The 17551-nt window shown below is 44.0% G+C and overlaps 2 protein-coding genes across 2 annotated transcripts; one reads left to right on the top strand and one right to left on the bottom strand.

The window, feature by feature from the left end:
* The first annotated feature begins 324 nt into the window (after positions 1-324).
* Positions 325-8636, top strand: COQ5 (coenzyme Q5, methyltransferase). Its single transcript, XM_081892527.1, has 7 exons — positions 325-527; positions 1641-1790; positions 4196-4420; positions 5443-5549; positions 6932-7020; positions 7775-7886; positions 8050-8636. Exons 1-7 carry the CDS (start codon positions 356-358, stop codon positions 8149-8151), a joined length of 957 nt encoding a protein of 318 aa, XP_081748653.1. The 5' UTR covers positions 325-355; the 3' UTR covers positions 8152-8636.
* Positions 8637-10612: 1976 nt separating this feature from the next.
* On the bottom strand, positions 10613-16516 carry DYNLL1 (dynein light chain LC8-type 1). The gene is made up of 3 exons (XM_081892621.1): positions 16313-16516; positions 13615-13752; positions 10613-11026 (listed from the first exon to the last, which is right to left on the bottom strand). Exons 2-3 carry the CDS (start codon positions 13744-13746, stop codon positions 10889-10891), a joined length of 270 nt encoding a protein of 89 aa, XP_081748747.1. The 5' UTR covers positions 13747-13752; positions 16313-16516; the 3' UTR covers positions 10613-10888.
* Between the last annotated feature and the right edge of the window lie 1035 nt (positions 16517-17551).

Genomic DNA, 17551 nt, shown 5'->3' with positions numbered 1-17551 from the left:
TACACTTGCAAGTAAGTTCCTCTGACAGCCACAGAATTTAGCCCAAAAAAACTGCACACAGAATTTTGGCCTTAAGCAAAATCACATGTCGTTTGCATAAGAGGAGATACCTAATTTTACATCCACGCCTTAATTACGTCTGAACAGTGGCTATCATTATTATACAGCTATGGCAATTCACAGCGGTGGTTAAACCAGTCTTGAAAACGCCCCAACAATTCCCTCCGATGCCCATGACGTCGGTGTCTAAGGAGGAACGAGTCCGTGCGCGTGGTTCACGCCCTCTCCGCCTCCCTTTGAGAATGGGCGGAGCTACAATGAAAGGTGACGTAGAACCATTGCGACACCTAGCAAGATGGCGGCCTCCATGGTTGTTGGCTCCCGCAGGGTTTGGGACGGCTGCCGCCGCGGGCAAAGGGTGCTTCGCCTCCTTCGGGGCCTGTGCAGCGGGGGACAGCGCCCGGCCACCGACGGAGAGACGCATTTCGGGTTCCAGACCGTGTCTGAGTCGGAGAAAAGCGAGAAGGGTGAGCTAGGCGGAAGGGAGTAGCCAGGCCTCGGCTGAGCGGAGGCGGAGGGTTAATTTATTTGTTATGTTTAAAATTGTCAGTCGGTTTTTTGGCTTTTTTTTTTTACAAAAGTAACTCAAAATGACTTACAGCAGTAAATAAATAACACATATATTAAAGGTAGCACGAAACTACAATAGAATAAGTATCCTTTTGTTTTGTTTTTATTTATTATAACATTTATACTACACTAAAATCAGTGGGCATACTCTGAGTAAAATATAGTTGGATACAAGACTGTGAGAGGTCCAAGGGTCACCCAGTGCTGAATGGGTATTCCAGACCCTAGTTTAACACTATAACTATTAACACTATGATTTTATTTTGCCCTTTATCACATTTGTGACCCTGGGAGGATTAGAAGAACAAATGCATAAAATGCATAAAAAATTAAAGTTACCTGAACATTCAGTGACATACAACAAAACGTATAAAATTAATCAGGATTTAACATAAACTGAATATGCAGTGATGCAACAGAGTCTTGTGGCAAACTAAAGGCTAACAAACTGGTTTTACACCATGCAGGAACTGAGTTTTCCAGGAGGATAGCCAATGATGGCTCCAGTTGACAGGAGGGAGGGAATGTTGTAGTTTGAGTGTCAACACAGAAAAGGTCTTGTCCTATATCATCACACAGTGTACCTCACCTATAAGTGGGTCCATGAGAAGGGCACAGGCAGACTTATATTGGGAGAGGTGCTCTTTCAAAGATCCAGGTCTCAAGTCATTTAGGACTTTATATGTTAAAAGTCAACACCTTAAATTGGGGCAGGAAAGGTAACTGGGAAAAGCTTTCAGAAATTGTGTGAGCTTACTTGAGCGTTCTCACAGTAGCATTTGGAAGCAACCACAGTTTCCAGCCCATTTTCAAGGGCAGCCCCATATAGATAATGTATAACAGAGCAGTGACAGGAATCTTTCTAGAAGAGAAAACAGCATCTGCCAGAGCAGATACTCTACCATTGAGCTACAGCCCTTCCCTGAAAGAAAAAAAAGTATCTTGCAATATGTGCCAATGTAATCAACACATTATTTGATCATGATCAGTGATGCAGCTATCTTTTTCAGTTTACCAAGTTTTTGAAAATGTGGCTAAGAAGTATGATTTAATGAATGATTCAATGAGTCTGGGAATCCATCGTCTTTGGAAGGACAACCTGCTGCATCAAATGAACCCTTACCCTGGAAGCCAGTTGCTTGATGTTGCTGGAGGGACAGGTGAGACTCATGTTGTTCATAGGCATCTTTTAAGGAGCTTTAGCTCCATGTTTGAGACCATGTGTATAGTCATTTATTTTTTAGGAACTTCAGAAGCTGCCTTATACAGAGCCTTGGTCCATCTAGCTCAGATTTGTCAACCCTGACTGGTAGCAGCCTCTGGGAAGTGAGCAATCCCCAACAATCTGTATTGTGAAGAGATTAATGCTATTCAATTTATTGCTCTGGAGTTGGGGGTGAGCAGTGAATTAGGATATAGGAAGCTGCCTTTTGCTGGGTCAGACCACTAGTCTGTGCTGACCAACAGCAATGGCTCTCCGGGGTTTCAAGTATTGTCTTTCCCAGCCCTACCAGGAGATGTCAGGGATTGAAATTGGGACTGTCAGCATTAAAAAGAGATGTTCTACCACTGAGCTACAACCCTTCCTGTTCACTTTTTAGTTTTGCAGGTTACAGTGGTGCCTCGCAAGACGAAATTAATTCGTTCCGCAAGTCTTTTCGTCTTGCGAGTTTTTCGTCTTGCGAAGCACAGTTTCCCATAGGAATGCATTAAAAATCAATTAATGCGTTCCTATGGAAACCGCCTTCAGACCAGGTCCGGGGACAGTCTGTCCCCCGACCTCTTCTGAAGGCTGGCGGGGGGCAAAAGTCTTTGCTCCCCCCTGCCTGCCTTCCCGGGAGAGCGGAAAACGCAGCGCTGCCTTCCGCTGCTTGTCCTGGACCTCTTCCGAAGGCGGGCGGGGGGCAAAAGTCTTCGTCCCCCCTGCCTGCCTAACCGGGGGCTTTTAAATCACCCCGGGACTGTCCGGGGCGATTTAAAAGCCCCCAGACGGCTTTTGAAGGCAGGCGGGGGGGGGGGAGCAAAGACTTTTGCCCCCCGCCAGCCTTCAGAAGAGGTCCAGGACCTCTTCCGAAGGCGGGCGGGGGGCAAAAGTCTTTGTCCCCCCTGCCTGTCTAACCGGGGGCTTTTAAATCGCCCCGGGACTGTCCGGGACGATTTAAAAGCCCCCGGACGGCTTTTGAAGGCAGGCGGGGGGGAGCAAAGACTTTTGCCCCCCGCCAGCCTTCAGAAGAGGTCCAGGACCTCTTCTGAAGGCTGGCGGGGGGCAAAAGTCTTTGCTCCCCCTGCCTGCCTTCCTGGGAGAGTGGAAAAGGCAGCGCTGCTCCCCCCCCCCTCGCCTGCCTTCAAAAGCCGTCCGGGATAGCGGGAAGCGCTTCCCTGCTATCCCGGACCGCTTTTTAAATGCTGGCGGTGGGGAGCAAAGCCTTTCGCCCCCGCCGGCCTTCCTGGACCTCTTCTGAAGTCCGGAGGGGGGGAAAAGGCTTTGCTCCCCACCGCCAGCATTTAAAAGAGGTCCCCGGAGATTTCCCTATGGGCTTTCGTCTTGCGAAGCAAGCCCATAGGGAAAATCGTCTAGCGAAGCATCGCAGAAACCGAAAAACCCTTTCGTCTTGTGGGTTTTTCGTCTTGCGAGGCATTCGTCTTGCGGGGCACCACTGTATTTGTTTTTGTGTTTTGTTAAGCTTATGTGTTGGTTTCTAAATTGTATATATGTTGTGTGTGAATCAGGGTTATTCTAGCCTTCCAAAATCTGCTGGCCTCCAGATTTCATTGGACTACAACACCTATTAGCCATAGCCAGCATGACCAATGATCAAGGATGACAGTAGCTGTGGTCCAAATCACTTGAAGAGCACCAGGTTGGGAAAGCTGGTTTATTCACACTTCTGTATACATTCCTGGGAGCTTGTGATGAAGGGGTGTTAATGACTGAAACAAGTAATTAATGGTAGTACAATCCTCTGCAGATCTATTTGGCACCAAGTCACACAATCTCAGAGGGAATGACCTTCGGGAAAGTGGGTGGACATGGTGCTTTTTTATTATTTATAATACTTTCCATCAAGTGGTTCTCAACTTGGTTTTGCACAAGGTTGCAATAATACAAGATACTGAACACACACATGCTTTACCCTGCAACGTTTAGTCCTCTGGTTGTTTGGGAAAGGGCCTTGACTCAGTGCTCCAGCATCTTCTTTGCATTCAAACGTTCCAGGTAGGACTAGGAGAGACTCGCTGCTTAAAACTCTGGAGAGGCATTGCCAAAACAGTGTAGGGAGCATTGAACTAGATGGGCCAATGGGCTGATTCAGCATAAGGCAGCTTCCTATGCACAACCTTTCCTGAGTGCTGCTGAAATTGGACTGTGCTTTCCTCTGGACAGTCTCAGGACAGTTGGCATTTGGAGCTGAATGTTCTTCCTAGGTTGAATAAATGAATGCAGCTTGAGAATGAATGACTACAGAAACTCCTAGTGTAGTACGTTAGTGCCCTTACAATGCTTAAGCATTGAATTTTAGGGAAGAATCCCACATTGTGAGTCTTCCTTTCAAAACTAATGCAGGAGACATCGCCTTTCGGTTTATCAATTACGTTCGTTCCCAGCGGGAGCGACGAATCCAGCAGCAGCTGAGATCCCATCAGAATTTATCGTGGCAGGAGATTACCAAGCTTTACCATGAAGAGGATCATCAGTCCCTGGGAGGATCCCATGTGGTGGTTTGTGACATTAACAAGGAGATGCTGAAGGTTGGGAAGAAGAAATCACAACGCCTTGGTTATTCTAAAGGTAATAGACTGGCACTTCAGCAAAGGGATGGAAAATGTGTATGGATAGCCTAGTTCAACATCTAAGCCCCACCCTTTCGACTAGAAAAAAGTTTAACTTACATTACTCAGATTACCCCTTTACTTGTACAGTATATGTCAACCTGGAACACTTCAGTTACGTTGGACTACAATTCCCATCAGCCACAGCCAGCAAATGCTGCTCTTAAGCATCCTGCCCATAAGCACTCAGCATATTGAATCATGTCTATCTATAATTAGCAGCAATGACTCATTGTTAGCAACTCCATACCTTCAACTCATTGTTTGAAGGTATGGAGAAGAGGTGAGTGACTGGCGACATGATAGTTTATAAAATTATGCATGGCATAAAGGAAGTGGATTGAGAAATAGTTTTCTCCCTCTTTCACATTTAGTCGAGATTCCTGCATTGCAGGGAGTAGATGGCCCTTGGGGTCGCTTCCAACTCTATGATTTTGTTACTAGAACTTAATGGGCGCCCAATGAAGCTGTATATTGGAAGATTCAGGGCAGATAAAGGACTTATTCACACAGCACATAGTTGAACTGTGGAACTCACTCGTAGGAGGCAGTGATAGCCACCTACCAGATGGCTTTAAAAAATAATTAGACAAATTCACAGAGGAGAAACTAGCCATGAAGGCTGTGCTCAGCTCTAAGGTTGAAGGCAGCAATGCTTCTGAGTACCAGTTCCTGGAAACCACAAAAGGGGAGAGTGCTTGTGTGCTTGAATCCTGCTTGCTGGTTTTCCACAGGCATCTGGTTGACCAGATCCAGCCGGTTCTTAATATGTTCATATGGAATACTACAGCTACAGCAGTGTCTTTTTAAGCTTTACTGCATACACGTGTGCCATCTTGTGCTGGTTTGCTTTAAGTTGACTTTTGCCTGTAAATGAGGTTTGATACTCTCCTAGCAGTCTGGTTTCCTTTAATGACACAGCCTTCCTGAAAGTTGCTTAGGGTGTGCCACTGAGCAGTTTCCCTTTACATTCTTTCAAAGGATTATCCTGGGTGCTTGGAGATGCTGAAGAGTTGCCCTTCAACAATGACAGTTTTGACATATACACAATTGCCTTTGGTATCCGGAATGTCACTCATATAGACCAGGTGAGCATGGGGGGGCATTGGTCAGATCTTGCTGGATTTTACTCTTTGAAGAACCCAACAGCTTGCTCTGCTGGATCAGAGCGAGGTCCATGTAGTCCATGGGTAGGCAAACTAAGGCCCGGGAGCTGGATACAGCCTAGTCGCCTTCTAAATCCGGCCCAAGGATGGTCTGGGAATCAGCGTGTTTTTACATGAATAGAATGTGTTATTATGGGTTATTTGTGGGGCCTGCCTGGTGTTTTTACGAGTAGAATGTGTGCTTTTATTTAAAATGCATCTCTGGGTTATTTGTGGGGCATAGGAATTCGTTCATTTCCCCCCCAAAAAATATAGTTGCCCCCCCCAGGGTCTGAGGGACAGTGGATCGGCCTCCTGCTGAAAAAGTTTGCTGACCCCTGTCTAGTCAACCATTCTGTTTCCAATGCTAGCTAGTCATTTGCCTCTGGGAGAGAAGGGTATGGCTTTCCTGTGTTTATTATTATTGAGAGGGGTAATAGCACAAGAGCCCTACTGGATCAGACAATCTAGCCTACTGTCCTGGCCTCATAGTGTCCAACCACATACTTATGGGAATTCGGCAAGCACAACCTGAGCACAACAGCACATGTGCTCTCCAGCAACTGGTATAAAGAGGCATACTCTCTCTAATGCTGGAAGTAGTACTTGGTCATTATCTGCCCATGTATTTGCCTAGTCAGCTTCTAAAATCATCCTAGCTGTTATTCATTGAGCTTCTTTACTTGATAATTTGGGATTTACAAGAACGAGTCAATATAATGCTGAGATTATGATCAGCTTCAGGAGGAAAAAAAGGCAAAAGGAGAGAGTAGTCTACCCTGGGTCTCCTTGTCCTGTTACCAAACTTGCACAGGTGCCTAACTTGCTCGGTACCTTGATTCTTTGTCAGGTGGGGCTCCCTCCTCCCTTTCTCATAGATTTAGCTTCCACCATAGCTTACCCTATTTTTACATTCCCGGCTAGCTTCTAGCAGCTGCTACCTGGAGAATCCATTTAACTATATTCATTTCTCTTGATTTTATTTCACTTGCTGCAAAAATAAAGCTTTTAGGTTTAAATTGAGAGGGAAGGCAGTGGAGGCCTGGAAAACGGACTGGCAAAAGGAATAGCAGCCTAGTAGGATTCAGCTGGTGTCACCCCTCACACAGCAGCTTGCTTCTAAATTGCTCAAAACTGGCAGTCACTGTCTCTAAAGGCAGCTGGTATATATTGAGAGTTTGCAATGGTTTTTAAATTATATTTAGTGTGTTTATTAACATGAACACAACTTGCCTTGCCAAATCCATGTTCTGGATCTCAGAATAGCACTGTGTGAAGCATCATAAATATGCTTAATGTCTTCTTCAATCCACTTTTTCTTCCAGGCTCTTCAGGAGGCTTATAGAGTCCTGAAACCAGGAGGGAGATTCCTCTGCCTAGAATTCAGTCATGTCAACAACTCCTTCATTTCCAGGTTGGGTTATGGATTCTCTTCTCTTTTCCATCCCCTTAAGCAAATGTTGTTTACCTCTAGATGTTTTGAATTACAACTCCCATCATCCCCAGTTGGTGTGGACATAGGATTCTGGGGCTTGTAGGAGGGTGGCTGTGCAGGCAGGGGCTGATGGGAGTTAGGATTGGCAGATGAGGGGCCCCCCCAGCCCCCATCTTCCTCTTATTATAGCACTGGAGAAGACAGTTGCTGTCTTTTCTCCTGTGCACTCTCCATTGCAGCACTGGGCTGGGAAGAGAGGTTTAAACCTTCTTACTCCAGCACTGTAACGGGGATGAGTGTGGTGTGGTCTATGTGCATGTGTGCGTTTGGTGGCATGTGGCCCTTGAAGGGCTGGCCAGCCTTGAAGTACCACTCTGTTCTGCCTTGGTCAGACCCCACCTGGAGTATTTTGTACAGTTCTGGGCAGCAGAGTTTAAAATGGATATTGCCATATTGGAAGATGTGCAGAAGGCAACCAATAAGATAAAGGGTCTGGAAACCAAGCCTTGTGGGGAAGGTTTGAGGGAGCTGGGTATGTTTAGCCTGGAGAAGATTGAGAGGCGATATGATAGCCATCTTCAAATATCTAAAGGGTTGTCACATGGAAGATGGAGCTAGCTTGCTTTATGGTGCTTCAGAGGGTAGGACTCGAATCAAAGGTTTCAAATGGCAAGAAAGAAGATTGATCTGCAATATCTGTATTAACCTACTGGTATTTTTTTCCCCTTTGCAGTCTGTATGATCTATATAGCTTCCAGGTTATCCCTGTGCTGGGCGAGGTTATTGCTGGTGACTGGAAATCCTACCAGTATCTCGTAGAAAGCATCAGGCGCTTTCCGTCCCAGGTAAAAAAACAATACCCTTTTAAGTCTAAAAACATTGAGGCTGCAATTGTACTTCCTAGAATTGTACACAGCAAGTGTCCCAGGGTGAGGTGCACTGTGAAACGTTCAGGAATCCCGCAGTGTTTCATCACTTATTGATAGTATCACCATTGTTGCATTTCAGGTAGAATTCAAGGAGATGATTGAAGATGCAGGCTTTCTGAAGGTGGACTATCAGAACCTGGGTTCCGGCATTGTGGCTATTCACTCCGGCTTCAAGTTATGACTTTCATCTTACAGCGTACAAGTTTTAAAATGAAAGGCTGGACTGAACTCTGATGGCCAAATTCAAATAGTTATGGCCTTGCAACACTCTCGGCATCATGCCATCAAAGCACACTAATCCCTTGGGGAATTAAATTTCAGTTATCAGTCAGCTGCTGTATTCTGCTGCTATAGTCATGTGACAGCTGGGTAAGCATCTGCCTCATCTTGCTAGAGAACAACACGTTGAACCACTGGAAGATGGGACTTTTATTTCAGTGAGAATTTTTAAAAAATCTGATGGGTTTAGGCAGTTCTGTTCATGAGGGCAGCTGCATTTTAAGACTCAAGTAATTTCCTATCTCAATCATGTCAACCACCTTTTGTGTAGCCATGCGTGGCACCAACTAGCCTTAAAAACAAAAGAGGTCTGCACTTACTGGGTAAAAGTCACTGAAGCACCAAATTTCTTGCTGTATTTATTAAAAATATATATTAATTTTCAAATTTGTTTCATTGAAATAAGACTTGTAATTTGTTTGAACCTCAAAACGGATATAGCCTCTGTGTAGAGGACAACCACAGGTACATACTCTAATTACCAAGATGGAGGTCCTCATCTACAATTATTATTTATTGAATTTATATGCTGCCCTATACCCAGCTCTATGGCAACACACTCATAATCCTCATCTGCTATAATGTAAGCATGTGTAACTACAGTAACTACTATGTTATTTCTTCTCTTAAACTCTACCATGAGGTTAAGGAGCTGCCCCCCCCATCCTTTAAATAGTAGCATCATGTATGTGTTACTGCGTGATTACAATAGATTCAACGTGTGAGGAGTTAAATATTGTTCCTGTATGTGAAGAAAGCTTGGGCACTGCCATTCTTGGTGTAGTGGTTCATCTCCTGAACCGAAGCCCCTGGATACTGTTGAGTGGCAGTAAGTCTTCATGAACTGCCTGCCCTCCATCACTACTTTTGGCAGGATTGAATATCTACATTAGAAAAAGGAGTAACTAGCACAGAGGAGCAAGTATTTGCACAAACTACATACAGTATTTAAAGTTTGATAAAGGTGCACATTGGGTCTCTGTACTTACACCTACAGTGAAAGCTGGATAGCTCAGTTGGTTAGAGCATGGTGCTGATAAAACCAAGGCTGCAGGTTCAATCCCCATATAGGACAGCTGCACAGTCCTGTATTGCAAGGGTTGGTCTAGATGATTCTCCGTGTCCCTTCTAACTCTGCAATTCTATGATTTTCTGGGCTGGCCTTTACTTCAACACCAGAAGATGCAAATAATTTTCCTGTCTGGATGCTATTGACCTCCCCCCTGAAAAGAGCAGGAGATGAACTTGCACGACTACCATCAAGTGATATATTTGCAATGAAAAGTAGTAGCAGCCTTTGCAAAAAAAAAAATCTTAACTACCAAAGAGCTACCAACTCATTACAAATTAATGTTGCATTCTCCAAAGTTGCGAACATTTTCAATTGGAAAAGTTGAGCATGCACTCCAATGTACAAAACAACAGGTCTTCGTAAAATGCTTGATTTGGATTGTGGGAAAAGGAGATCTGACATGTCAGTGAAACAAGCAGGAGTTGCACATCCTGCTAAGCTAGGTGATACTTCTTTTTCCAAGCAGTGGTATGTTTTAATCCTTGGGCTTTAGACAGGCATTCTAGCACTGTTCCTTACATCAAGATGCCCTGCCATAAGTACTATGATGCCAAAAAAACAGTGCAAGTATGCTACTGGGAACAAGTATTGTAAATGCTTTTGATTACATTAGGTTAGAATGTTATGTATTAAAATATTCCATATTGGAATTTAAATAATCAGGAATCACTGAACATTTTTAGAGGCGACAATAAGTCTGGCACATATATCTAACTAAAGAATCACACTGACCAGAATGTGATTTAAATTCAGTTGTTCCTTTTGTACACTGCATTAATCATCAAAGCATGCATACTGGTGAGTAAAGATCATCTTTGCAGGCATTAGATACACCCTAGATTGCAGTCTCATGCAAAATTACTTGTAAAGACAATGAACACACTGGGATCCCTTCCAATTTATGCATAAGCTTGTGCAACCTCGTACATACTTGCTTGAGAGTCCCACTGGATGAGTCAGTTATGTCATTTTACAAGTAAATATGTTTAAGAATCAGATGCAACACAGGGAATAGTTTACAGGTCCTATTGGCTCCAATGCTAGCGCTGTTTTGCCAAAGGCAAATCCAGTTCATTCAGTAGACAGAAAACTATGGTCTCCAGATGTTTTTGGATTCAAACTCACACCAATCTCAAGCAACATGGCTAATGGGGGTTGTAATCTGAAACATCCAGAAGGCCACAAGTCAGTCACCCCTGATTTTGGCAAATAATTTGCTATTTCAAGTCTGCAGTGCAAAGCTGGTAGTCATAGGAGAGTTGGCCAAATATGGAAGTATTAGAACAAGCTCTTAAAGACTGAGTGTATGCCCAAAGGTTTTATTAGAAAATTAGGACTTGTGGGTTGCTTTTTGTAAAGAAAATACATACAAGATTACTTTTTTGCTATTTTTTTATGGCCACAACAAAAACACAAAATGGTACAGAGGAGTACCTGTCCATTAAAACAACAAAAGGCTTGAAGATCAAGGTATGTTCCCTGGGGAAGGCTGAAGACTTCAGTCTATTTGGAATTAGCGTGCAGTCCTGTAACCAAATGCATGTTTGGGGTGGAACAGTCCCATGTTCTAACCGGATTTGAAGAGGAGAATGGCAACTTGACCCAGGTAGAAGTAGATGAAGTGTTTGGTCTCATGAGTCACATAGCTGCCAAAATTTCTTCCCACAATGCAGTGCCAAGTAGGATTGTATTTCTTGTCAAACTCCTGAAAGAGAATAACTTAATAGCTTAGCTTCTCAAGTGAACAGCTTCACTCATGTGTTTGGAAAGAATATGCAATGCAGTCTTCTAACCTCTTGAGCTATACATACAAGAAACATGCAACAACATAGCCCAGTGACTTAACTTTTGTTCTTGCTATGTATGAGACAATGGAAGACTGCCGTCCACAAATTACATTGAAACCATAGTAACATACCGACATTAACTGGACTATTTTGGAGCAAGTAGCTTGAGAAGTGCTGTAGGGATATTCTATGCAACCCATACAGACGTTCAGGCTGTCTGGGTTTAGGAAGAGAAGTTACGCACAGGTCCTACTTTTGTAATGAAGTCCACCATTTCATCATTTCCTATGGAAATATTTCTAATTCGGGATTTGTCCAACCTCCCCCCCCCCCCAAAAAAAAGTTCCTGAAATGTATGCAGCTAATCCGCAAGAGAACAGAGGAAAAAACAGATTTGCCTAACCCAGGGTTTCCCAAACTTAAATCTCCAGCTGTTCTTGGACTACAGTTCCCATCATCCCTGACCAGTGGTCCTACTATGTAGGATTGATGAGAGTTGCAGTCCAAAACCATCTGAAGACCCACGTTTGGGAAACCCATGTCTTATCTCCCCTGCCCCAATTCCTTTGTGCTTGGCTCCCCACTTCCTCTCTCTCTGGTTTCTTCCCAAAAATGGCTGTTGACAACTAGCAAAGCACAAACCAGCAAGGAAGTCAGTTCTTTGGATATCTGAGTCTATGGTGTTCATAGCAAGATTTGGGCAGAAGGATAAGTGAATTTTCGCATCGCAAGCATGCGGATAGCTGGACCTGCATGTATACAACTAGTAATTAGTAGTATAATGCTCCTCTGTGCTATCTATTTTAAAGTGTGGATTCTTAATTCAACTGACTTAAGAGAGCAATGTCTATGGAACAATAAAGAATCTACTGTACTTCACTTTGTACCTCACAAGATTTGGTAAGCATTTTATTCATGATAACTTAAGTCATTTTGGAAATTATTTAAGTAATGGCATTTAAGTAATGGCTTGCAACGAAGATGCAGTACAGAAAACCTCATCCAAAGCAACTATGACAGTATCAGCCAATCCTAAAGTTTTTGGGGGACGGTGCAACTAGGATATGGTGTGCTTAAAAAGGGACAGTTATGCATTGTTAGCACTGTAATTTCTCATCTGTATTTATTCTGAAAAATAATGTTGTGAAATAAATTGAGGGTTTATTATGGTAATGTTTTACTAAATCTTGGAAACATGAATTCTCTTTTACAGAGGCTTGGAGCAGTTGATATTCAGCCAATTTATATCAATATATTGCTTAGCAAATTTCAGAGTACTGATTTTTATATGTTTTAATCCCATCCTTGTACCAGACTATGCATTTAATACACTATTATGTCAGCTAATATTAAATCACTTGTGTCCCTGTACTGGAGTAGGAATCAATCCAGGGGTCGGCAAAGTTTTTGTGGCTTGGGCTGGTTCACGGTCCCGCACACGCTGCAGTGGGCTGGAGTGTGTGCACACGCACTGCAAACACTATTTCCGGGGCTCCTTCTGGCGCAGAGCAGGAGGAGAGCAGGCAGCAGGGGTCTCTGGACCAGTTAAACTACCCCCATGGGCTGCTTGTGGCCCATGGGCCTTAGGCTGCCAACCCCTGAATCAGACCAATCATAAACATATAGTGGCTAATGCAGCAAATCTTGAGTGTTTACCACATTCTTCCCCCTCAGCCCATAAGCAAAACAGTCTGAGTGGCCAGGTTTGCACACTATTAAACTGTAAGTTAGCGCCTCTTCCAGTGTGACCACAAGCTGATTCAATTAACTACAATTTACTGTTGCACTCAAACCATGAATTGTGGTTAATCTTAACTGGTTAATGAAAAAAGCCTGCTTTGATTTGAAACCAACTTGTTTCCACTAATCATAATTATAGCTAAAACTAAACAGTATTTCCAAGTGACCATCATACCAAATTGAGGCTATGTTAAAATTTGGTAGCAAGGGCTACCAAACTCTTCAAAGTCATGCTGAAGATGGTAGCAACCATGAGGCTTGCTGTGGCCTGCCTTCGTAGTGCTGAATTGTTGAATAGCACTGTTGCAAATACAGGGTGTATCTTGCTACAACTTGTTAAGAGCTATGCTAAGGAATGTTTTAAGGTTTTGTATTTTTCTCATCTTCAAGGAACAAATGTGTATGCTCCACACTGTCTTACTTATGCAGATATAAGCTTGCCTACTGTCACAGCAGATCTGGCAAGCTTCTTGCAAGCTCTGCCAAAGTCAGAAGATCACAGATGCTTGACAACCCTCTAGGAACACAGACATGCAGTTAGACCACCCACATAGACTAGGCTGTGAAGGAAATGCAGGAAAATGTCCAACTATTCCCTGGCAGGCCAGAACACTCCTACACATACAAAATCAGCTTTGCCAGTTAAGAAATCTGTGGACACATGTTTAGTTAGAAATAATTTTAACCGTTCCCTCCCTCAAGTCTGAATTTTCCTCTTCCTCTAAGAATTCTAAACTAGCAGCATGCAACAATTATCAAGCTTTACCTTCTTTATGTGGGCAGCAATATCTTTCTCAATGTTGTATTTTTCCAAGGCCTGTGTAGCACACTCCACGGAGTCCTGCTGCATCTCCTCAGACATATCTGCATTCTTTATCACGGCCTTTCGATCACTCATGGTTACCTACAAAGCACAATGGACAAGAATTCAAAATGTTAACTGGTGCTGGTAGATCCATACACTACATCAGCTAAAAGTCTTTACTGTATAATGGCTCAATTTCTAGAACCATCCAATCACTCTCTTAACACACCCCAGAATTTGTTCTGGAGACACAAAGTTGAACCATCTGTTCGTATTTCTGATTAGCTAATGAATATACACGCAGTTTATCTCCTCCCACTGTTTTAACAAATCAAGCATGTAAGATCAAACATATAAATTATTTATGCAAGAAGAGACCAATATGCTCAACACTTTGTGTGCCAGATGTACTTCAGTAAAACACAGACCCCACCTTGGGGGTTGAGCTGAACAACCTACACACTACTTAAATTAGACAGAACAAATGCAGTGTGTTGCAGACACCTTTTACTGAGCTTAGCTGCTTATAGGACCTAATTGGCCACAGAGGTCTGAGTTGCCCCACCCACCTCCGGGAATGCAGACCAAGGTTATCTCATCACTATACCCACAGACTTAACTGTCTTCACCCTTAAGCAGGAATTCCACGTTTTCTTACATCCTAGAACTATTTGCCCACAAGATACCCTTTGTACAGCTTGCAAGAGGACTCCCTCCCATCGAACAGGATTCCCAATCCCTCCTACATTATTTTGATTCCTTTCTTCTCCAAACTCTTTTTCTGTATTGCTTCAAGTCACACAACATCTAGCACATTATTTTAAGGTTATTTCAGAAATTAAATGATGCAGTTAAGGGACTTTATTGTTCTATTTTTAAAAATTACAGGGTTGGACACGGGGACTAGTTTAAAAAAGTTGTACAATGCTTTGCAGAGTTACAAACAATTTGATAATGTCTTCATCAGAAACTTTCCCACCATCACCCCTCCCAACAGCATTTGCACATCATTAGACACCCTCCCTCATTTGCCCATTTTACCCACAAGGCTTCAGAGATTCCTTGCCACACCCACACAATCATACTATGCCTTTTAAGTAAACCTTGTCTCTCCCATACACACACTACAGACTTAAGTGACAGTGTCTTGAGAGAGTAGGAATTACACAATACCTAGCAAACTAGGTAATACAGCAGTACAGTGCAATCCACCACAAATCCTACCCCTCCTGAAAAATATACGCCCAACAACTTATTCAGAAAACATACTCCTGTTACCTCCCCCTCCTATTTATTCCCTTCCCTAGTTAGTCATTGCAAACCAAATAGGAGCTGGCTGTGGTTACTCTTTTATCTCAATAGTTGGTCCCCACATGGCACAAAACTATTTAAGAATACTTTTCTTTTTATTTGTTTTAAAAATTCTCTCTGTAGAATCTAAAAATTAGGCTGCAACTCAAAGCAAAAAAAAGGTGCAACAGCAAAATCCTCCTCCATCAGGTGACCCACAAACGCACTACAGGTCTCCCCAGTTTGAGTCTTCATTCAAAATAATGTAAGAAAATCAGGAGCAGCAAAATCAGCCAACTGTACGGGTTCACACTAGGTGGGGAAGAGAAGATAACTGTTCAAAATGCAGTTGGCCAAAACACTTATTTAAAAGGTTGCAAAATAAGCTTGCAAGCATCTAAGTTCTCCAGAACCCTTCATGATGCCAACACTATGTACGGTGCTTAAAAGTCATTTCTATACCACTTTCTAATTCCACCCCTCCCCCTCTAATTTAGATTGCACAAACTTAAGGAATTCATTTATTTTAAAACTTTTAAAAAAGTTTAGCATTATTATGTCTTTAATGGTCTGTAAAACTGCCCAGAGAACCTAACTTTACGAGAAAACAAAATCTATAATAAATGAAATGGAGGAACAATGATTACCCATGATTCCGATTCAGTTGCGCAGATTTATTTATAACTCCTCCCAAGGGGTTTCTCTCCCCCCAAAAAAAATATAAGTTTACATTTTACATATTCTGAGAGCCCAACTTATATATAAGCAGAACACAAACGTGTTCAATAAAGCACATAACCAGCTGATGATAATCTCACATTAATCATGACCTGCTTTAATGGGTTTTTAAAACGCCATTTAAATTTTGTACCGTATTAGAATTATTCAAACGGCCTGTGAACATTCCAGAGAACCCAGCTTTTATAGGATCAGAATTGCAAGCTATACTAATAATACAGTTTCTTCCCCCCCCAACCCCACACACGCCCCTCACACTCCCATCGCCTCCTCCACCTCAGCAATCCTTGTAGCGCACTAATATTAATCTGTATTTTCAAACGGCCTCTGGGCAGCTCGCAGAACCCAACTTTTTACAGGCCAGAATTAGATACCAAACTACTATTGTATTACTACTAATGATAATAATAATGTCTCTCCCTCACACCTCGACAGTTCAAGTAACCGTAATGTCACTTTATATAACATTTTCTAACGGCCTCTGGACGGTCCCTCAGAACCCAACCGACACATGGCCGGAATCACGCTATAACTCTCCTCATATTAATAATGTCCCCAACCGCCCCCTCCCATCATCTCTGCCGACGCCATTATAATTTCCGCGCCTAAAAACCTCGCCGCCGCCCCTCACCGTGTGCTTCTGGTTGGCGGCGGCTCCTGCGGCTGCTTCCTCCTCCGAGAACGACGACGGCGGCGGGCAGGGACGTTGGTGGAGCGGACGAGCAAGTTGTCACCTCGGCGCTCCTCCGGAGGCTGCCCCCGTCGCGTAACGAGCTGAGGAAACCCGCGCGCGCCTCGCCTCTGCCTTCGCCCGCGAACAAGCCTCGAGTGCCGCCTGGATGCTCCGGCCACGCCCTCCGCCCGCCGGCAGCGGCCACGCCCAGCCCAGCTCGCCGGCAGCTGCCATTGGCCACGACAACAATACTCCTCTGAGACTATTGGCCGCCTCTCCTGAGCCTCCCGTAGAGTTTTATTGTTGCATTTTGTTGCGGGCCGGCATGCACCGCGCCGGCGTCCGTTGCCGTGGCGACGGGGCCTGGTCAGCCAGACGGGCCGCGAGGCGGAGGGCAAGGAGGAGGTTCTGCTGGGGGCGCCCTTGCAGGACAAGGCAAGCCGCAGCTCGGCGGGTGCGTCAGCCAACAGCAATATTCCTCTGAAGAACTGGGAGAGAGACGGACTGGATGGCACTTCTGCAAGCTGAATGCTTCTGAGCATATGCATGTACAAAACCAGAGAGAACAGTGTTCCTGAGCATGTGCAGAATGTAATTACTTTGTGATTCGGAGTGCTCCTTCAACTGTTAGCTGTACGTTGCTGCTTTTGGATACTGTTTTTATCTCTCTTTTTTTCTTGTATTGCATGCAGTCTAATATGGTAGGAGGCATAGAAATGTTTTAATAGATAGTAAGTAAAGTGTTCAGAGGCTCCCTGCCTTGTGGAGTTAGGTAGTGCCCTCTCTTACCTGAGAGGAGATCACAGGTGGTTGCCTCATGAGCGGCAGCTAGACTGGTGACTGGGAGCGGCTGCCGAGACCATATAACACCGGTCTTGAAAGACCTACACTGGTTCCCAGTATGTTTCCGATTCCCAATTCAAAGTGTTGGTGCTAACCTTTATAGCCCTAAACGGCCTCGGTCCAATATATCTGAAGGAGTGTCTCCACCTCCAGTGCTCTGCCTGGACACTGAGGTCCAGCTCCAAGGGCCTTCTGGCAGTTCCCTCACTGAGAGAAGCCAAGTTACAGGGAACCAGACAGAGGGCCTTCTCGGTAGTGGCACCCGCCCTGTGGAAACCCTCCCACCAGATGTCAAAGAGAAAAATAACTACCAAAATTTTAGAAGACATCTGAAAGCAGCCCTGTTTAGGGAAG

Source organism: Podarcis melisellensis (assembly GCF_964234715.1).
Source record: "Podarcis melisellensis genome assembly, chromosome: 16".
In the NCBI taxonomy this organism is placed as follows: Eukaryota; Metazoa; Chordata; class Lepidosauria; order Squamata; family Lacertidae; genus Podarcis; species Podarcis melisellensis.
The sequence above is the reverse complement of the archived record's forward strand: the minus strand, read 5'-3'. Positions and strand labels throughout refer to the sequence as shown.

Excerpts from the sequence above, each read along its gene's own strand:
- COQ5 (XM_081892527.1), top strand. The coding sequence starts at position 356 with ATGGCGGCCTCCATGGTTGTTGGCTCCCGCAGGGTTTGGGACGGCTGC. Across the intron at positions 7,021-7,774 it reads AACAACTCCTTCATTTCCAG|TCTGTATGATCTATATAGCT; the intron begins GTTGGGTTATGG and ends TCCCCTTTGCAG. Across the intron at positions 7,887-8,049 it reads TCAGGCGCTTTCCGTCCCAG|GTAGAATTCAAGGAGATGAT; the intron begins GTAAAAAAACAA and ends GTTGCATTTCAG.
- DYNLL1 (XM_081892621.1), bottom strand. The coding sequence starts at position 13,746 with ATGAGTGATCGAAAGGCCGTGATAAAGAATGCAGATATGTCTGAGGAG. Across the intron at positions 11,027-13,614 it reads TTGCTGCCCACATAAAGAAG|GAGTTTGACAAGAAATACAA; the intron begins GTAAAGCTTGAT and ends ATTCTCTTTCAG.